This window comes from Pempheris klunzingeri, chromosome 10 (genome assembly GCF_042242105.1).
Source record: "Pempheris klunzingeri isolate RE-2024b chromosome 10, fPemKlu1.hap1, whole genome shotgun sequence".
Lineage (NCBI taxonomy): Eukaryota > Metazoa > Chordata > Actinopteri > Acropomatiformes > Pempheridae > Pempheris > Pempheris klunzingeri.
In genome coordinates, this window is record NC_092021.1 from 14,871,506 (window position 1) to 14,892,341 (window position 20,836).

At 42.1% G+C, this 20,836-nt stretch overlaps 1 protein-coding gene across 1 annotated transcript; it reads left to right on the forward strand.

Annotated features, from left to right (window-relative positions):
• The first annotated feature begins 5,915 nt into the window (after positions 1-5,915).
• LOC139208423 (myc box-dependent-interacting protein 1) lies at positions 5,916-19,436 on the forward strand. Its single transcript, XM_070838100.1, has 20 exons — positions 5,916-6,002; positions 6,933-7,013; positions 7,261-7,315; positions 7,494-7,588; positions 8,584-8,679; positions 8,845-8,955; positions 9,092-9,184; positions 9,574-9,659; positions 9,813-9,888; positions 10,382-10,437; positions 11,114-11,158; positions 12,198-12,267; positions 12,948-13,076; positions 13,277-13,360; positions 14,931-14,951; positions 17,397-17,786; positions 18,352-18,405; positions 18,865-18,939; positions 19,048-19,149; positions 19,250-19,436. Exons 1-20 carry the CDS (start codon positions 5,916-5,918, stop codon positions 19,349-19,351), a joined length of 1,908 nt encoding a protein of 635 aa, XP_070694201.1. The 3' UTR covers positions 19,352-19,436.
• The last annotated feature ends 1,400 nt before the right edge of the window (positions 19,437-20,836 follow it).

A 20,836-nucleotide genomic window follows, 5' to 3' on the forward strand; every position in this document is an offset into this window, starting at 1 on the left:
ATCTGGTTGAAACTAGTGGCTCCCAACCTGACAGTGTCCTCATTACACGGACGGTGTCCTGACCACCATACATTTAGTGCACAGAGTGCTCAGATCATTGTACGGACATGCAGACAGCATGTTGGTGAGCTGCATAACAAACAGCAATATGTCTGAGCTGTACTTTGAACCAGTGTGTGTGTGTGTGTGTGTGTGTGTGTGTGCATGTGAATACGCCAGTGGGAAGGACAGCACTGGGGTGTATTAATGGGATTAGGATCGACTTCACCCTTTCTCTCCCCTCTTCCTTTACACTCACCCTTACTCCAACACCCCCCACCCCCCACCCTAAATCCTGACCATTCTTATTGAAGTCTATTTCCTTCAATTTATGGTAATTCTTTTGTTTTCTTTCTGTTCCTATTCGGTTCTCAGTCCCCCCTCCATGAGTCATAACCTTGCCCCATCATACATTTATCTCCTACCTTCTCCCTTTTCATTTTATCCTTTATATTTATTGCTCTAATAACTCCCATTTTGACTCACAATCTTTCCTCACTCGCTCTTTGTCCACCCTCTTTAACCACCCATTCGTCTTTCCTTTAAGTATATGACAAAAACATTGAGGCTTGTTGCAGACTAGCTCTGTCAGACAGAGAAACCCCTGTAGACGTTTTGTGCTCAGTCTTGAGTCTGAGTCTTTTTGGCTTATGTTCACTGCACTTACATAACCCAACGTCAAAGCACTGCGCAGTGAGTGTGTAGCAACACAGGCGATCTATGAATTGTATTAATGCTTGAATGAAACTGATATCCAGTCTCAACTCAACACAGATATCTAGAAATGTCTATCTTAGATACATCTTAACACTGATTAAAATGCAGGATAATAACTAGACTAGTTTTCTCACAAGTACATAAATGTAGTCAAACATTTTGGATAAATGATTAAGATGTGATTCTTTTGGTTGTTCAAATCCTGACTGAGTTTTTCATTTGACAGCATGGAGAAAGGTAAAATGCCACTTCTGGCCTCTTATCAACTCTTAGCCTGTCACTTTGGCCAAAGTCCTAAGTCTGAGGATTGCTTGGCTTTTGGCTCTGGTTACATAACTATCAGCAGAGCACCATATGGGCGCCTCATTCAAACAGTTTTTAATTGACTTTTTAAAGGTATGTGATTGAATCTCAGTGCGCGAACACAGAGCTAACCACTCATTTCATGATGCTGAGATTGAAATGCAGCATCAAGAGCTGTTATTATTCAAACATTAAAGCACCAGTGTAGTAAGAGCAAAGAGCATGAGAATAACACCGACTGCAGTGTTTATACTATTAGGCCAGTGAGAGAAATGGGGTTCTGATTGAAAAATGGCTGGCCGGACCATTTGAACATCATCGTAAATTTAATGTAATGTAATACGCTTTCATTTTGCTCAATACCTCTTGTAACAATGCCCCTCTGGATGACCCCACCCCAGCTACACAGTTGCCAGCAGTCTTGGTGCACATGAGTGGAATGTGAACATGCGACTGCGAAAACTGGATGTTCCTGGGAAAAACATACGTTTAGCCACGTTTCATCTCATAGATGATGCTAAAAACGTGACAAAGGCCTCTGTTATTTGCTGAATAGTTCCAGCGTAGGTTCACTGAGCTGTTTATTTTCCAAGACCACAGCTCCAAAGACCAGCCCAGGAAATGAATCAAAGAGTCTTATTAAAAGATTCAATAGCATCACAAAGTTAAAAAAACTCTGTGGGTTGACACCAGGGCACTCTCCAATGCATCACACCGCCAGACAAATGCACACAGTCAGTAAGTGGCTGAACAGTGGTTTCTTAACACTCGTGTACACTGAATCTTATTCATGATTGTTCCCGTGGCGTTTTTCCTCTGCATACTCTATTCAAACACTGCACGCTCTTCAAATGCATCATTATATATCAAGAGATCTTTAGCTCAGGGACGTAATTTGACTTTCCCTAATGGACCTTGCCTGGTAATATCATGTTCTTATCATCTGTAATTCAAAAGGACCCCATACCAGCCAAACACACTCTCTATTTCATGCTCTTTCCATCTTCTGCTCTTACATTTCACTGTGATATATCTCACGCTTTGCTGTAACATAAAAAAAAAACGACTACTGGTGTCTACAAGTCTTTTCTTTTGTTGGTTTGTGTGTTGCCTCTTTATTTCACATGGACGGCTGTGCACACCCATTCTCACACACAGCACCAAAAAAACCCCCAAACATTATTAGCAGCAACAAAGCGATAAGTACACTCTTTCCGTGCCAGTTGGTTTAGCTTAGATCCATTTATCAATAACATTATCTTAAACCGCAGATGTGGGGGAGAAAACACACAAGTTCAAGCTATGCCGTTTTCAGAATAGAGCTCGTGCGTGGTTCAGACAACATTTGCATGTCTAACAAAAGGAAATAAAAGAGAAATGCCTGTACACTTAGCTCAGCAGGCTTGCCGCCTATAATTACTTCTTCTTTGCTCAGGCAAACTACTAATTATGAAGATGTTTCATGTGCTATTACCATGCCTGGAAGAAGAGGAGAGGAGGTGGAGAGAGAAATCCAGTGAGAGAGATTTCCCTGTTTCTCTTTCAATATTTTGTTTTGGAATTAACTCCTATTAGAATGAATGTAGATGTTATGTTGTTTGAAATAGATAGATAGATAGATAGATAGATAGATAGATAGATAGATAGATAGATAGATAGATAGATAGATGGATAGATAGATGGATAGATGGGACTTTCCACCACTGCTCATCTATTTGGCTCCCTGTGTTTACACGCTGTCCAACCCAATTATGCACACGGGTATCAAATTCACAGTTTAGTCTTTTAAATGATTAATTCCCTCACATCGTGAAGGATTCACCCTGCTGCCACTGACATCAGACCGTTAAGAGGTCCTGAAGTGCTCGTGTCTCGTGTCAGAGAACCAAATGTTCCGCTTTGAAAACAATGGAGTGAAAACAATAGCTGAGCTCCAGAGGAAGCGTTAGTCCTCCATGTGTCTAATTTCCAAAGGCAATTACAGTGACGGGCACAAGGCTGTGGGGGACGTAATTAGCTTTTGGGAACCATTTTAACATGGGGACACCGGGGTGGCTCTTCGTTTAGGCTGTTGGGAGGAGATAACAGGACACAACCTTCCACTTTGTCTTTGTTTTTGTGGGACGCGCAGGCTCAATTCACCATAATGTGCTTTGCCTCCATAACACAGCTGGAACCTGAGCCGAACAAAGAAAACTCACTCACCTCAGATACGCAACATTTTAGCGTGAGTCCCTTCTTATCGTCCAAAAAAGAGAGAGAGACGGATTTTTCTTCTTCCACAAAAAAAGAGAGAGAGAAAGAGAGAGAGAAGAAAGAAGAAAAGGAAGAGGAGGATATATCTCCACTTGTCTGCCCGGTCAGCTCGAAAAAGCCAACATGATGCTCTCAGTGAACCGGACTCGGTCCGAAAGCCAGCGAGCAACTCCAGAAAGCCCCGAAGCTGGAGGATGAAACAATGCTCAACTCCTCTTCCCTCTCCTCCTCCTCCTCCTCCTCTTCCTCCACTCTTGGCTTCAATTTCTCACTTACTGCCCGCCAGTCGGAGTCCAGACAGAAGCGCTGTTGTTAGTCTGCACCTCATGTATTATTGAACACCGATAATGGACGAGCGCGACGGGAAATAGAAATGCTGCTTTGCTTCCTTGCGGTTTTTATTCCATGTTTACACCGCGCCGTCCTATAATATCTCTCTCCCCCTCGAAACGGAGCAGTGTGTGAGCCTCCTTTGTGCTCCCTCTCTCTCTCTCTCTCCCTCTCTCTCTCTCTCTCTGTCTGTGACGGGTTAAACCATTCCCGCAGCGAGAGGGGGGGGGGGGGGGGGGGGGGGGTCGAGTGGGGAGGGGGTGCTATTCATGTCAATGTATGGGAACGAATGGGCTTGGTGACTCGTGGCCAAATGTTGTTGTTGTCGCGGATAAAGAGAAGGGGAGACGGGAGGAAGAGAGGAGGGAGAGAGTGAGGGAGGAGGGAGGGAGAAAGTGAGGGAGATGGAAAGAAAACAAGGGAAAGGGTGGAGGTAGGGCGCCTTCAGGATCTATTGTAAATGTGAGAAGTTATTAAAAGAGTATTAATCCGACAACATGCTACGTTTTTTTTTTTTTTCCAATGGAGAGGTTTTTTTTTTTTTTTTTTTTTTTGCTGCTTTGGCAGATTCTATCGTCCTGATCACGGTGTGATCAGCCCCAGTGACACGCGCCCTCCGCACACTAAACCATTTTACTTCTCACGTGCAAACAGGATTTGTGGCAAACGCGCTCTCGTGCTGGATTATGCAACAGAGATGTAATTACATGCAGCGTGATGGTGGGAGAAACAGACAAAAAAAAAAAAAAAAAAAAAAGCTTTATGTTCTGCTGCCTGTTCCTCCCTCAGCTGTGCACCAGTGGAGGGATAGTTCAGGACCTCGGAGAGCTCCCAGTCAACATCAGCCACCTGCGTCAATGAAGAGCTCCACTTTTGTTTCTATGAGAAAACATCAAAGCAGATTTATTCTGAGAATATAACGTGGCTTGCTTACACACCGGGAGCAGGGAATTTAATTTGCAGTTATGACCAGGCCACTGTGAATTCACCTCAGGCCATAACACCTGCGTGGGGCTGGCACACTTATCCTCTATAAGTCTGCAGAGTCTGCAGCCAGATCTGAGCAAAAAAACAGCCAGATTAATAAGGAAAAAAGAAAAGAAAAGTGAAAGAATGTATTCAGTGCTCTTTAGATGCTGTTTGTATGTGATTATAGATCTGTAGCGCCATCTCCTGGAGAGAAAAGTAGCACCTCAAAGCCATGTGAGGAACCTAAATACATTTTTATTTATCACATTGAACCTGCGTTGGTCGATAGTGACATGTAGCTCAGTGTGTCCTGGAAGCTGCAGACCGTCCGGGAAATGACACACTATCAGAAAATGTTGTGCTAAGCAGCCAAAACAGTTGATGGCCCCGTTTTAACAGTTTAATGTCACATAGTGTTGATTTGGCACACAAGCCTCCACCTCTGCTCATTCACTTCAACTCGCAGCCTGTTGTGAAGAACCACTTCTCCAGCGCTTAGCGCAGAGAATTCCTATTTTTGTCCAAAATGAAAAGCATTTTCTATTTTGTTTAAATAACATTTTAATAGTGCAGCACTAAATGACACTTTATGAGCTATTATGTATTCATTTCCAAAAAAAAAAAAAAAAAAAAAAGACAAATTATTAAAACTCTTGACTGATTTCTCTTTAAACACTTCTCACTAGTGTTTGAGTCGCTTGGCTGCTCAGCTGCTCTTCAGTGACACTCTTTCGTTGAAGAGGTTTACATGTCACTTCGCGTATTATATAACGATATCATGTCAGACTGACAGATGGGTCTTTGAGGCGTTAATGCAACGCACAAGTGCACATAGTTGTTTTTTTCTACCATTATTTTTCTTTTTATTTTACAGTAAATATTCAGCGGGATGTTTAGTTGCCATGGATCTGAAATAATCACTCAATCATTGTTTTTGAGGTTTGACTTCACGGTCTGATTGTACACGTTTGAACATGTAGTTCCTCTGTGTGGATGCGCAGCAGCATCTGCGCCTTTAAGAGCATCTCTGACAGCATCCTCCTCTGTCACGGACGCGCACAGGGCAGCTCAATATTTGAGAATACAGCTTAGCCTTCTGCACACACATACACACATACACACACACATATACACACACACGCCTAGAGACACACTACAACATACCATAATTGCATTTATCATCTTTATTTCCTCACTGGACATTGATGAATTTGCCTTTACGGTCGCCGTAGCGGTCCATCCGATCGTTATTGCTTTTATTTCCTTCCTCCCCGCATCCAAAGACTGATCTACGCTGCAAGATGGCTGAGTTGAATTTGGGGAAGGGGCTGACTGCGGGGAAAGTGGCCAGCAACGTTCAGAAAAAACTTACGAGAGCCCAAGAAAAGGTAAGAGATGCTCACAGACATGTTGCTGTGTGTGTGTGTGTGTGGGGGGGGATGATTATTCGGGCCTGCAAGCCGCGAAGCAGCAGTGCCGCATCCTCCACCAAGGAGCAGTGTCGCATCACGACATCATGAGCATAATAAGAGTAGGGGTGCTGTGTCAGAGGATGGGGATATCCACTTCAATTACATCGTCCCTGTAGTCAATGTCATTCAGCGGGCACGTTCGTTTTTGCAGTCAGATACACTGTTGGCCTGCTCATAATTTAGCTCATGACTGACTGATGCGTTTCTGGCATTTCCAATCATTTCTCGGTGTCTTAATGAACGGTGGCCGCAGAGACACTCTCTTACATTTTGCAAGCACTGTGATGATTATTATCACCCACGCTGCAATGAGTTATAGGTGGTAGATGAGAGGCCTAGTCTATGCGTCCATGCACCTGCGCGTTTTGCACAGAATAAACGACAGGGGGCGCTATTTGTCTGTCATAATGCATCATGTACTGAGGCTAAAGAGGGAGAAAAACAGATAATGTAAGCACAGTGTGCGTTATATATGTGTGTGTGTGAATGCTTCTGTGTTGATATGTATGTGGAAGTAGTATGTATGTAATGCACAAGTGAATTCATGTAGGGTGTAATATTATGTCATTATCCTCGTCTACCTAAAGATTAAACAGCATTTCTTTAATGTGTCGTCCTAGTGCTGCTGCTGTTTTTACATTGCTCGCATATTCTCTCTCACACGCTGTTTTTATATCCATTAATTTTACCCGTGAATGCTAAGAAATCAGATTTGATCTTAAAGTTAGAAGACGGTAGGAGATCGAGACACGTGCCCGCTGTCTTCTCTCTTAAAACTGTACAGAACCAGAGGTTAACCTGATCCCCAGTGTTGTCACTAATTGTGCTGTTTGTTTGGCTGAACAGGTTCTTCAGAAGCTTGGCAAAGCCGATGAGACCAAAGACGTCGCTTTTGAGGAAGGAGTGATTAACTTCAACAAACAATATGTGAGTACAGTCCAATGACCTGCGGCTCGATGAAAAGTCACATTTCAAAATTTCCCTTGAGTCAATTATCCTATTAAGCAATTATTGCATAAAAGTACAGCCTAAAACAAGATATAGCTTGCCAGACATTTTAGTCTTATCTGTGCTTTCTACATCTACATAATGTTACACCAGCTCCAGAGACTTCGACCATCATTGTAAGCGTCTCCTCATACTGTTGTGTTTGGTGTTTGGTGTGTGTGTCCAGGCTGAGGGCAGTAAACTGCAAAGGGACCTGAGGGCATACCTGGAGGCAGTGAAAGGTAACACACAAACACAAGCCGGCGCAGATTCGTTGCTGTATGCGCGAATACACTCACACCACACACTTGCATGTACCAAGCTATACACGTAGACAATTATGGATAGACTAATTGGCACCTTAACTTGCAAATATTTGCTGATGTTCCTCTAATGTAGAATGTGTTTGTTTGTCCTCAGCCATGCACGAGTCCTCCAAGAATGTGCAGGCATGTTTGGCCGACATGTATGAGCCGGACTGGTACGGCAACAGGGAAGTGGATTCAATTGTGGAGGTCAGAAGTTTTTTTCATTCATCTGATAAGAATACAGAGATTTTCTGCGTGTGTGAGAGTGTGAGGACAAGCTGGTTTCCACACAGGGGTCCAAACCGCTTTATTACACTGCATAGTAGTTGATTGAGTGTGAGTGTGTGTGTGTGTGTGTGCGTGTGTGTTTGTCTTCTGACGCACAGCAGCTACTATTCCTGGGGTTCGCACAGCTGTGGGTGATTGTGCTCCTTGGACTTTTAGCTTCCTCTTGACAGCAAAATTATACGTTAGCATCTCTTGGGATAGATGTTGAGTAGCTTGTTAAATTTTGCTCTGTCTTCATTATATTTACTCTTGAAATTACGTTTGGATTAATGGTTCTTATCTGAGAAAATGACAGCAAGATAGCTGCAAGAAAACACAGCAATCGTTTAAAAGGGTTGCAGTTTTATTCTTAATTTAGATACAAGAGCACGAGCCAAGACATAACAACAGAGCTGCTGGAATTAACTCTAAAGTGAAGGGCTGCATGCTGTCGCAATAAAACAGGCGCTGCACTGTCTTCTCAACTGTAGTGACTGAATCTCTAATTGTGTATTTGTGATTGCTGATATTTAGATCCCACACTCTCACATAGCAATAAACAGAGATATGCACAGGAACGGGCATGCTTTATACAAGCAGATATGCACTGTTAGTATTTCTGATAAGTAATGCATGCTGTGTTGATGTTTCAACCCGTATGCTTGTGTTGATATTAATGGGACACAAGAAAGGTTTGCCTTGTACAAAATTCTCTTCGTGGTGTGAGTGAAGAATGACATTTTGGATATACATGTGTGGTAACCTCTCTTCTACAGTCAGACCATCTCATGTATTCCTCAGCTGAAGAACAGACTCGAATCAAATCAAAGCTCAACTTTTGGTCAGCGTCTGTCTGTTCATCTTCTCATCTCGGCCCTGAAAACTCCCCTCAACAGTGATTGTGTATGCTGCTGTTGTTTTCATCCTTGCTGCAGGACTGTGATGTGCTGTGGACTGACTACCATCAGAAGTTGGTCGATCACGCCCTCATCTCCATGGATACTTACCTGGGCCAGTTCCCTGATATCAAGGTAAGCTGTGAATGCTCTCAGAGCAGCTGTAGCAACCATGGCCAGAAAGTGTCAGTGCTCATGCAGTGCCTGACCGGGTTTCCTCCACACCATGACTGCTTATGTCCATGCAGGTGAGGAGACTGAATAACACAAATACTTGTTCTCCTCTTTTGTTTTGTTCAGGCACGTATCGCTAAGAGGGACAGGAAGCTGGTCGATTATGACAGTGCCAGGCACAACTATGCCACTACACACAAGACCAAGAAAAAGGATGGGGGCATTAAAATTACCAAGGTAAAACAAATGCAGAATATCTTGATGCAAAAGCAGGGGTACACTGGCAATGATGTAATTTATATAAAGACAAATATTGTGTTTCATTTGGCATATTAACATTTACATTTAACATCTCTCTCTCTCTCTCTTCCAGCCCTCCACACTGTTGGAGAGAGCCACCCCAGGCTGGGCTCAGGGTATCCTGTCTGCACACAATGTTGCCCAGAGCAGTCTGTCCAGGAGCCAGGTATGCCATCATCTTACTGCTCTTCCTGCAACATCTGTTGACTGTGAAACAATGATAAGCGGTGTCCTGGTAGCCCAGCAGTTAAAGACGCATGAGATGCGAAAAGGAGGTCCTCAGTTTGAACTTGTCTAGGGAAGCTTTTCGCCTGTCATCGCTCTCTTTTTCCGCAGATGTGCCCTGTCACTTGTTACTGAATATCACATGAAGGCAAAATGAAAATGACATCAACAAAACAACTGCAGCCAAGCCTTGTCAGGGGATGTTACGTACACTCACACATAGGAACAAAACATCAAACACACACTCACAAACAAGCCCTGGGTTGTTTGTGCGTGTATTTATGTGTGTGTGTGTGTGTGTGTGTGTGTGTGTGTGCGCGTATATTTCAGGCTGAGGAGGAGTTGGAAAGAGCCCAAAAGGTGTTTGAGGAAATTAATATTGACTTGCAAGAGGAGTTACCTTCACTCTGGAACAGGTGTGTATGCATGTGTGACTGGTTCTGGTTATCCTGTTGATTATTGGATGCTATAATTACATTTCACATACGTTTGTGCTACATTTATCCTCAAAGGACATCAAGAATAAGTCAATACTCTCTCTCTCTCTCTCTCTCTCTCTCTCTCTCTAGTCGTGTTGGGTTTTATGTCAGCACCTTCCAGAGTTTGGCTGGTTTTGAGGAGAAGTTTCACAAGGAAATTAGCCGGGTGAGACCTGCGTTATTGCTGAATTTAGATACAGTGATGATCAAATAACAGTTGCTGGAAAATGTAGACAATGCTAGTTTTGACTACATCAATTGAATCTAAAAATGCAAACTTCCTGCGGTACTTCAACACTGTTTTTGAGACCAGATGCAAAGCCTATCATGGTTCACTTCTTTTTTTGTTTCCCTTGTAAAACAAAAGTAGGACATAGGGTTTTAACAGACCGCAGTGAGATTATCCCCTGCATTACTGCCTGAGATTGAGAGTTGTAAATACTGTCTCTCTGAATTTGGACATGATGACACATTTGGATAATATTACAGAGCAGGAGGAGCACAAAACACAATATAGACTTTTTTCCAGAGACGTGTAGTATGAAGGAAATTCAAAGGTGGAAATGGGCAAAGATACTCTATCGTTCACATCAAGGTGTCAGGTGAATTATGTTGTGCTGTTGGTGTAATATCTAACACCTCGTCTTTCCCCTCTGCAGTTGGATCAGGATTTGTATGATGTCTTGGAGAAACTGGAGGGAGCAGACACAAGCAGGTGAGTGAATAATTATCCATCATTTAAACTTGAGCGCTTTATAACAATTTGTGTAGCTTAATAATAACTTTACTCTTTGAGTTTCATTTCATATTCTTTTAACTTCGAAGATTTTGATTCTCAATTAAAGTAAATGTCAAGATCTATTCAGCACATAGGTATCCGTTGAAATCTATCAATATAAGCAATGTAAAGGAACACCAATAGGTGACAGTCGTGCTACTCGCCCTTTTATTTTATCAGTATTCACTCAGTAAAAACACAGTTTTTTTCAAGTCTAAAACACCTGAAAACAGCTGTTTGTTTGAGATCCTTGGAAGCATTTTAGAGCGCTGAACCTCATCAATCAACCTCTGTGGTCGGTCATCTTAGCCAGCAAAGGAAGCACCTGCTGCTGTGTGTTGTGTGCCTCTGGCTCCTTCCAAGATTTTCCTGGCGAAAAATTCCCTTTAAGGGCACATCATTTATCGTGCTGCAAGTTTAAATACCAGTAACTGAAATGGTGAGGTTATTTTCAACCAACAAATTTATTTTCCCTGTTAGTGGGTTTTCTGTCTTAAACGTTAACAGCTGAATAAGTTCCTGTGGCATCTGCAATACTGTTGTAGGAAAACATTTCAAGCTACAGGAACAGACACACAAAATGTCATGCATTAACCTGAACCCCCCCTTACAGAAAGACAGGTAACCACGGCGCTTCATCGTCAGGAGCAAATAGGAGGTAACCAGTAGCGACTGTGGTAACCACGGTTACACAACTCTTGTCTTGTCTGTTCAACTGACCTGTCTGTCCAGCTGTCTGTCTGTCAGTCAGCCTGCGGGCTTGGGAGGTTTAAGGAAGGACTAGTGTTTGATTGTGCAAGTGAATTCTCAGACACACTGATCAGAGAGTTGTACGCCCGGAGCTGCAGATATCAAAGAGTTGAGCAAACGTTTATCTTTAATGCTGCACCAGGCAAGAGTGTTACATAACAATACAACCCAAATGACACGGTACTCTCACTTGTTGAAGAGCATTTAAGAGATAAATAAAAGCTCAAACCTGGAGTGTGCCACTTTTCACCTTGAGGCAGTGTAGTCTATTTTCCATCCTGCTTTGCATCCTTCCTCCTTTATTCACCAATGTCAGACCTTTTTAGCACTATTTGTCCTTTTAGTAGTTTCTGGCAAACACACAATATACGTGCTATGGTAGATTTGTAGGTGAGGAGAGTAAGCTCTGGTCATTCTTGCAGCTTTGACTTTACAAGCCTGGAGCCCCCTTTATGAGTCCTACTTTTTCACTGTCAGTCTTGGTGATCTAGTCCTTGAGTTGCTTTTTGCTGCCACCAATTTTAAATTTTGAAGCCACCAATGTACAAAAATTGCCTGGTCCAGCATTAGCTGCTACAGCTACTCCAACCCTTCAGATATCTAAAGCTCTCTGGTATGCTTTTGAATGCCACTGTCACCTCCCGCTTGTGAGGCCTTACTAGAGGCGCAGACAAAGCCTGCTTGCATGGGATGGAGGGGCAAGAAGGACGGGAATGGGAGGGAAGGGAGGCTCACTTTTCTTGCATGATAGCTCTTGCAACAACTGCCGCTTGGACTCCTGTAGAGCATGCCTAGTAGTTTCTCAAGTTGTATTAACTTTTAGCTGCTCTTTTTAACCTTTGCTAGACCTGTCTCTCACATTGGTTGCCATTCTTGTAACCTTCTCTGTAATCTGTCTGTATTCTCTTTCTTGCCCTCCATCTCTCTCGCTTTCTCATTCACTTCAGTGGAAAAGAAGCATCTAACCACAGTCTCAGACCAGGAGGACCACCACCAATCCCCAAATCTCCATCCAAGGTAAACACACACTCTATCCTACAGTGATAAGTCTTAATGTACGTAAGTCCGTTATCTTTATTATGTAATACCATCATCTGAACAACAAAATCAGGAATGAATAAATGATTGAAGGGAAATTAAAGTAAAGAAGTAGCTTATAAGGATCTGCATAACGTGCATGTGTTTCACACTTACAGAATCTGCACTCTGTCTTATGCCCCACTTGAGGTCCAATCCAATCTTTAAATCCACTTATTTCATCTAGTCAGTCCCTGGAATGGTTGGTGAAGTAGCTAAAGAAGCTCCTTCAGTCGTTTGGTTTTGATAGCATCATTGTTCTCACTCATTGACATTCACCTGTGTGAGTGGGGGAAGACGAGGGGCAGAGGGAATGGGGTTGTGGACTGAACCTGCCACAAGACAAACTATCATGCATTTAAAAAACACATCATGAACATCTGTCAGGGATTTACTTTTAAGATTATTTTTAAGGTATTTTCACTGTATTACACAGGTGAAGAGGAGAGAGACAGATAGGCAGCAAGCCCAAATAAGCAAGTGCATGACTGCCAATATACGTAATCTACGTTTCAAGAAAACAAGCCCAAAGTAGCTTATAATGAGCAGACTTAGCAACTGTGATGCCCGTATTAATTATTTATACAAAATGAATCACCGTATTTCTTTCTCTGTCCCAGCTAAAGCCAGCAGTGCCTCCTCCACCCAAGGTAACCCCATCAAAGGAGATGAAAACGGAGAACATCATCAACCTGTTTGACGCCGCAGCGACAGCTACTCCTGACATCAGTGTTACCTCCCCTACAGAGGTTAGTGACAGGCTGCTGTGGATGAACAACAGTAGCCCTTTAACTTTCCACTCTCCAGGTCAGAGCCTTTAAGTTCTTCTTCTTCTGGCCTGCCCCTATTCTATTCTATTCTATTCTATTCTATTCTATTCTGTCCTGTTCCTTTCCCCTTCTATTGCGCCCAGTTCGCCAATGAGCCCTCCTATTCCTGTTGTTATCAGTTTGACAGTCCCGCAGTGAGCAGCCTGTTGGACATGGACCTGGACTCTTTCAGTGCAGCAACCAAAGCCTCCACGGTCACACAGGTGGATGATTCATGGCATGAACATATAGAGCGAAGAGACCCTCTGCTGCAAGAAATGCCAAGCTTCGCAAGAGATTTTATATTTCATTCAGAATGGTTTTAAGTTCATTTTGTGATATTTAACTCACTTTACAATGCTGGACATTTCCAGCTGCCGGCGCAGTTGTTTGATAAGTCTGGATACAAAATTAAATCACTTGGTTAGCTTGGCATAGTTTGATGTGTTACCTGCTCAGCTTCTTTCCAATTAACCAGACAAGAGGTGGATGATGGCATGATGATCTGTAGAAACCTGCTTTTAGTGACCACTTCTTCCTGCTTCAGCACTATCCACAGATCACTCATGGCATGGACTGTAGACTGAAGCCCTGCTCTGCTCTTACTTCTTTCTCCTCTGAACTATGCAGCAGAATTTAGTTTTACTAAATACTGGAATGATGTGAGTTGTACTGACTTTATCTGAGTGTGCTCACATTACTTGAAAGGTGAGATGAAACAAGCACAGCTGCTGTTATAACACTCATTCAAAATATATGGTGCTGATATTTAATCCAGGTCTGCTATTCAGCCTCAGTGCAGCATTCAGTACCTGACAGATGGATGACATGTAGGCTACTGCATGCCTGGGCCCACTTAGTTGATTTCAGAGTCAGACAAACTGGCTCTAACATGATAGAAAATGTAGAGAACAGGTGGCATAGTTTAGATCTGTTATGGTTGTGATGTTTGTATGAAGTGAGTCATTTGAGTTACCAGACAATCTATAGCATTACAACACTAACAAAAATATTTGTTTACAGAGTTTCTAACAGTAATTAAGCTAAGAGACTAAACTACACACCTCTAGACTATGAATTCAATGGCATGTGGTGATTTGCAGTTCACATAATGTGAATGGTGCACTCAGGGATAAACGGAGAAGAAACTCCCCATTATGCAGCTCAATAGTAGCTTTTCTTACCTTTTAACCCATTTGACTCCATGGAGCACATGGAGTGCAGTTAATACCAACTTTAACAAAGATGTTGATAAGTCTCATGTTGGAGACATCTGGAGCACTGGGATGACTTCTTTAGTACATGCGGATGGAAACTTTAAAAGTGAAATGAAGTATTTTTTGAGTCCCAATATCTTTTTTAAGTATATCTGCCAACAGTTCTCAATAGCATTACTGCAAAGCTTTTTAAGCCACTGAAAAGGAGAATATTCCCTCCACATTGTGTCAAGATTCTGAATGAAATTAGCCTTTGAGACTGATTGCAAGATTAAATTAGTCATTAAAGTAAGCATTCATGCCTTGCAGCGCACCTTTTCTCCCACATTCCTCTCGCTCTGTGGGTGACCGACATGTATAACACATCACCGAGGCCATTTCCTCAGATGTTAATCACTTAGCACTTCAGACTTCACGTAGCATTGCTTGCACTCTTGTTCTACCGCTATGGGCTTGTAGGTTTGGAGCATGGGACCTGCACTGGACATTTCTAATTGGATGCAATGGGCATAATGCAAGAGCTTTGTGAAGAGTTTTGTTTGTCTTCTCACTCTGTTGCTCCCTCTGTTTTCCTCAGCCTGCAAACTGGGACTCATGGGTAAGCACATCATCCTCATCTTAATGCATTATTTTTCTGTAAAAATATATGATCTTCATTATGATCACCATCTTCATCAGCATATTCTTACTTGTGTTCATCTTAACCATCAGTTTATTTGTCATTGTTTAAATGTACTACTTATGAAGCCATTGTTCAAGCCCCACCCTCATTACGCTTGCTGAGTATGCTTGACAGTCCTGCATGGCACAAGCGGTACATGCTGGGTCGGGACTTCTTTAATGGTCGTTGCTTTAGATAAACAAGCTTTTCCATGAATGGACCTCTTTCATTTGTCTGTCCCAAATCTGTTTGTGCGTTGTCTTTTTGTCTGCAGTGCTTGATGTGACAACACTAAACACTGAAGAGATTGCTGTACAGCGCAAATAGAACTTGGGAATGAGCATGGGTTAATTCAGTTTCAAATACAAACATTTTACACCATTTTGTATGTTGATATTATTGAATCATACTGTAGATCCAAAACCTATGAGGGAATCATTGTAAGACACGCCTGACATCCATAGAAGGTAAAAAATGTACACATTCTTGTAGCATACATTTAAGCTTCTGTGTGAAATGATTTGTAACTGAGTTAACCTGGTTTATTTCTGTTTCCCCTTTCATTCCTGTGTGTTCACATGTCGCACTGACAGGACATGTAGCCTTTACATGCTACATGCGACACACAGGGAACAGTTTTGTTCTGAAAGTTGAGTGAAGTTGTTCATGTTTTCCCGTGAATTGTTTCATAGAAATGAGACCGGTAATCTAATAGGAGCTAGTGGGCAACTTCACAAAGCCTTGCTTGCAACTTGGCATTCTGACCATTAACTAACCTTTTTGTTCATCCCTATCACTGTAAGAGAGATGTGTCTCAAAAGTCGTACAGTTCTGCTGTATTAGAGCTAAAGGCAAAGCAGTGACGGCTCAGAAAGGAACGACACTTCTACTCTTACAAAGCTTCCTTCCTCTTTCTCCATCTGAACATAGCCATGGGAATATAAACCATGCTTGCAAGCTACGCACAGAAGATCCAACATCTATTTTCTGATGGGAAAAGGCTGACAGTTTTTACGTTTCTGCCTTCTGCTGCCACCCTTCCTTATCTTCATCTGTCTTTTCATTTAATCCGAACCTTCTCTGTAAAGGTTAATCCTTCTACATCAATCTTCTTGAATCTTGTGATGATGATGATGGTGATGATGATGACTTGCTGACATCTGCTGCTGAACTCCTCACATCGATGTCCGTGGCATCTTTCATGGCCCTTTCTTTTCTGCGTATACGTTGCTAAACTACTCCATTTTCCCTTACCTATGACATATTAGTTGAATCTAAATAAAGTTTGATGCCACCTCCTCAAACCTGAACCCCCATTCAAATCCCTTCAAAGATCATTCTCATGGTTTTGCAGGTTTTAGCCCTTTTACTAATCAGATGTTTTTTTTTTACCATTTTCACTTGGCTGTAAAACTTAGCTTTGGCGCAATGATGCTTTGAGTGAAATGCTAACACCAAGCTAACATGCTGACTCATACAATGCCTAATGCTGATGATTAGCAGGTTTAATTTTTTACCACATTCACTGTCTTGGTTTAGCGTCTTAACTGGCTAACATTTGATCATGAGCACTAAATACAAATACAGCTGAAGCAGGTTTAAATGTAATATTGCAGGTAGTCAGTCATAAAACAAAGTGAAATGCTGACCTGATAATGGCGCTGGAGAAAATATCAGATGATCACCACAGTTATTACAGTTCACTTTGCCCTGAGGTGGAAATGAATGTCTGTTGGAAATCTTTCTAATAATTGTCGAGACATTTCACTCTGAGGAAAAACTGTGAACTTTCTGGTGGAGCAATAGAAAAAGTCAGGGCATCTCTGGGCATCACGAATGTATGTACCAAATTTCATGGCAGTCTTTCCAAGATTTTTTAAGATATTTCGGTCTGGAGGAAGTGGTCAACCAACTGACATATGGTTAACATGCAATATATCAAACACAATTTTTAGTTAAAGGGCTAAAGTATACAAAATCCCTTGTATGGTCCCTATGTTTGAACTCCCTTAATTTTTATATACACATCTCTAATAAAACAACCCTTACACACCCATTTAATGCCCCTTTAATACCCATATAATTTTCCTAATCCCTTGTCCTTTAAAAATATTCTATTTTTACCCACTGTTTTGTTAATATACTGGTCATTCATCAGTCCCAAACTGATTCTTCTTTTTCCTGGTCCTGCTAATTCGTAAACACCTTTATGCCCATTGAAATCCTGGACCACTGAATCTGCCTTTAAATATTCCTTATGCATTACCTTTCTGTCCCTTAAAATTATCTCAACCCTTTGATTTACAAACCCCTTATAATACCAATAAGGTAAAATATCTCTTATGACCTCTGACTCCTTGAAACCTGACCCTTGCCCTTTAGCCTGAGGACAGTGGTTCCCCGAAAGAGGACATCCAGCAGGAGTATGACCCTGTGGCTGCTGCTGCAGATGCCTGGGGGGATGATGGTACGCAGCCTGTCCGCTATGACCCCATAGCAGCTGCCACAGAGGGCTGGGGGGATGACGGAACCAAACCAGTTCGCTATGACCCTGTGGATGCAGCTCAGGAGGGAGAGGGGGATTATGAGAGCGAGGAGGTTCCTTATGATCCCGTGGCGGAAGCCCAAGAAGGCTGGGGCGATGATGAGAGCCAGCCAGTCAAAGAGGTGCCCGCCACGGAGGATGAAACACCTGTAGCTGAGGCTCCAGCTGATGTTGCTGAGGAAGAAGCCACGCCAGCTGCTGCTACGTTGGATAATGAAGAGGGTCAGGTAACCAAGGAGAGAAAAAATGGAGAGATGCATCCGGATGAAAATGGTGGATGCATCGATTTATGAGAAGGAGGTTTGAGCATGGATTACTGGAAAGAAACATGATAGAGAGATAAATTGTGAATGAAAGATGGAAAGATGGAGAAATCTTGCGATGGAAAGATTTAGGATGCATCTGGACCAGCAACATGGATGCATCAACTGTGACTCAGAGGGCAAGGTGGAAATTAATTGCTGAGGGAAAGAGAAGAGTGTAGAGATCTGCTCATCAACACACACAATTAATCCCAGTCACTGCTAACCACAAATCCATGCACATAGTATGCTGTGCCGTTTTAACCTATATGGCAGCTGTGCATTAGTATCCAAGCTTACTGTCTATTCAACATACTTGCTTGTATTAGCCATGACTTTGCTGTTTAAGCTGTGTGGCCTTTTTGTCTGTCTTTGTCTTGTCTGTCTCTTCTTCTCTCTTTCATTCTTTCCCCCTGCTTATTTCGATCTTTCATCTGTCTTTCATTCTCTAACCTCTCTGTGTTGTTCTTCTATGTCTCTCTGCTCCCAGGGTGAGTCTGCAGCAGCTGCTGCAGAAACAGTGGAAGAAGCAGTGGCAGAGGAGGTGAGAACGAGAGGAACAGCAAGTTGTACTGAGCTTTGGATTGCAGAAAATTACAGATACTATGTAATGACGTAATGTTGTCGTTCTCTAAAGAGCTTACAGTTCTCCTACATTTGTTTTAGGACTAGAAATCTGTCCGATTTTTCTTATAGCCACAGTTTTCGTTTTCATTTAATCTCATCACTTATTGTCTGTAATAAGTCAAAAAAAATGCTGGAAAGATCATGACATTAAATTAACTTTTAATTGCTAATATATAAATGACTCCAAGCTGTTTCAAGAATTTTCTAAGATTAAATGTCCTCTTTATTTGCTAAATCTATTTTTCCAGTTTTCATTTAAAAAAACTAGTTTTATTTTTAGAATGAGACTTTTAGGGCGCAATTATGTCTTTTTAAAAGATTAGGTTTTTTTTGAGTGTGCACTGCATGTCGGTAAATGGAGCCTCTTTTTCTCTAGACACCTGCAGAAGCGCCAGAACCAACAGAAGTAGCATCAGAACCTGCAGAAATGCCAGCTGGCTTCTTATTCAAGGTAAGAATGCAGATTAAAGAAACTCTCAGTAGCATCAAGCATCTACTTAACCCAAATATACCATGTGTATATATGGAGATAACTGATGTTAGTATTCATGTGATATAGGTCCAGGTGATGCATGATTATGCTGCCAACGACACAGATGAACTGGAGATGAAGGCTGGTGATGTGGTGCTTGTAATCCTCTTTGACAACCCTGAAGAACAGGTAGACACACACACACACACATACACACACACACACAGACTTATGGACTGTGATGTCAACAGTGGCAGTGCGGTGAATATGTCGTTATTTGTGTGTTAAGGATGATGGCTGGCTGATGGGAATGAAGGAGGACGACTGGCAGCAGAACAAAGAAAATGCCGCTAAAGGAGTATTCCCTGAAAACTTCACCCAAAGGCTGTGAAAGAGGAGGAAAGGACGTCATTCAAGCTTCCTTCTTTATGTCTCTCTTCCTCTTTCCTCAATTTCTCCTCTCCTATATTGCCCTGATACTGTATCTTTACTAGGACTTTGGCCATAGAAGCAGAGCTGTCACAGCCCTGGCAGAAATCATGCATTTCGAAGGTCTGCTACACTGTGCTCAAAGTGGATCTTGGCATTACAGTGGTTTTTCTGCCAACATTTACAAATTACAGATATAGCCATTTCACAAGTCCCACTCTTTGCTGCACTGTTGTTGCTACTCCATACCAGAGAAATTGATTGGAGAATCCTGATCATACAGGGCCGATGTAGGGATGGATACCTCTGCAATGGCTACCACTGCAACTGCATTACAAAATGTTTTATTCTCATGTCATCATAACCTTTCCAAGGCATATTCCACCACCTTAACAGACAGTGAGAGACAGTGGGAACAGTGTAAACGTATTAAGACAATGCAAAGTGTAGCAGTGTAGTGTAAGCCCTAAAATATGTTTCATGAGCAGAGGGGGTGGGGGGGTGGACACAAAGTGAGTGGAGTCCTCACTACTACAGAGACATGCAGCTAGCAGAGTAACACACTGAAAAAGTAGGACCAACTTCAACCCAGTCAACCAGCCAAACATCACATAAACACTGAGGAATTTAAATAAACAAAACAAAATGATCTTCTTAACAACTTGGCATGAATTTAGCCACCCACTAATGTCGCTGAGGTGTCCTCTTGTGCCCAGAGATCTTAAAAATGCCAGAAGTGGGTTGTTGAAACAAATCTCTATTTTTGGCAATAGTCAGTTTTAGCCTCATGTAGCTATCAAGTGTACTTTTTTCTCGGGAATGCTTGTGCATTTCATCACCTGTGCACATTTGATTATTTTTGGTGGCTGACTTCAATTCTGGTCATATGTAAGTGGAGGTGGAGCATAGCAGGGTGTGTGTTAGTAAAGATTTAGTACTGCAGTTTTTGGTGGCAAACATTTTTCAATTTGCTATTAACTGATCCACAATCACTGTTAGTCGTGGGGTTCTGCTGTTGACATGATGCCTGTTGAACACATCCCGCCCATTTTGTATTCCTGCTTTAATTATTTCCATTGTGAAAACATTGGCCCTTGGTTGTTGTGTTAGTTTCAATTCGATGATAGTATAAGTGGTATGAAATTGCTGTTAAAATCCAAACAAACGCCTATTCAGTTCACTGGCCAGCCGACACCAACCTAGTTCAAGACAGCAGGAATTCAGTATAAAAACACAAATACAGGTTTTAGAGTCCTATAGAGTAGAAAAACCCGACTGTTTACATTTTTGACAGTCTTGTACTTTATTCCTTGTTTAAATTTGTGTGAAGTTGTGTGGCGTGGGCATGTAAAAAAATCTTTTTACAGATTTTTTTTTTTTTTTTTTCACACAAGGAATTCCAAATATGCATTAGCCAGGCTTGCTGAAAAGCTAGCCAATAAACTAC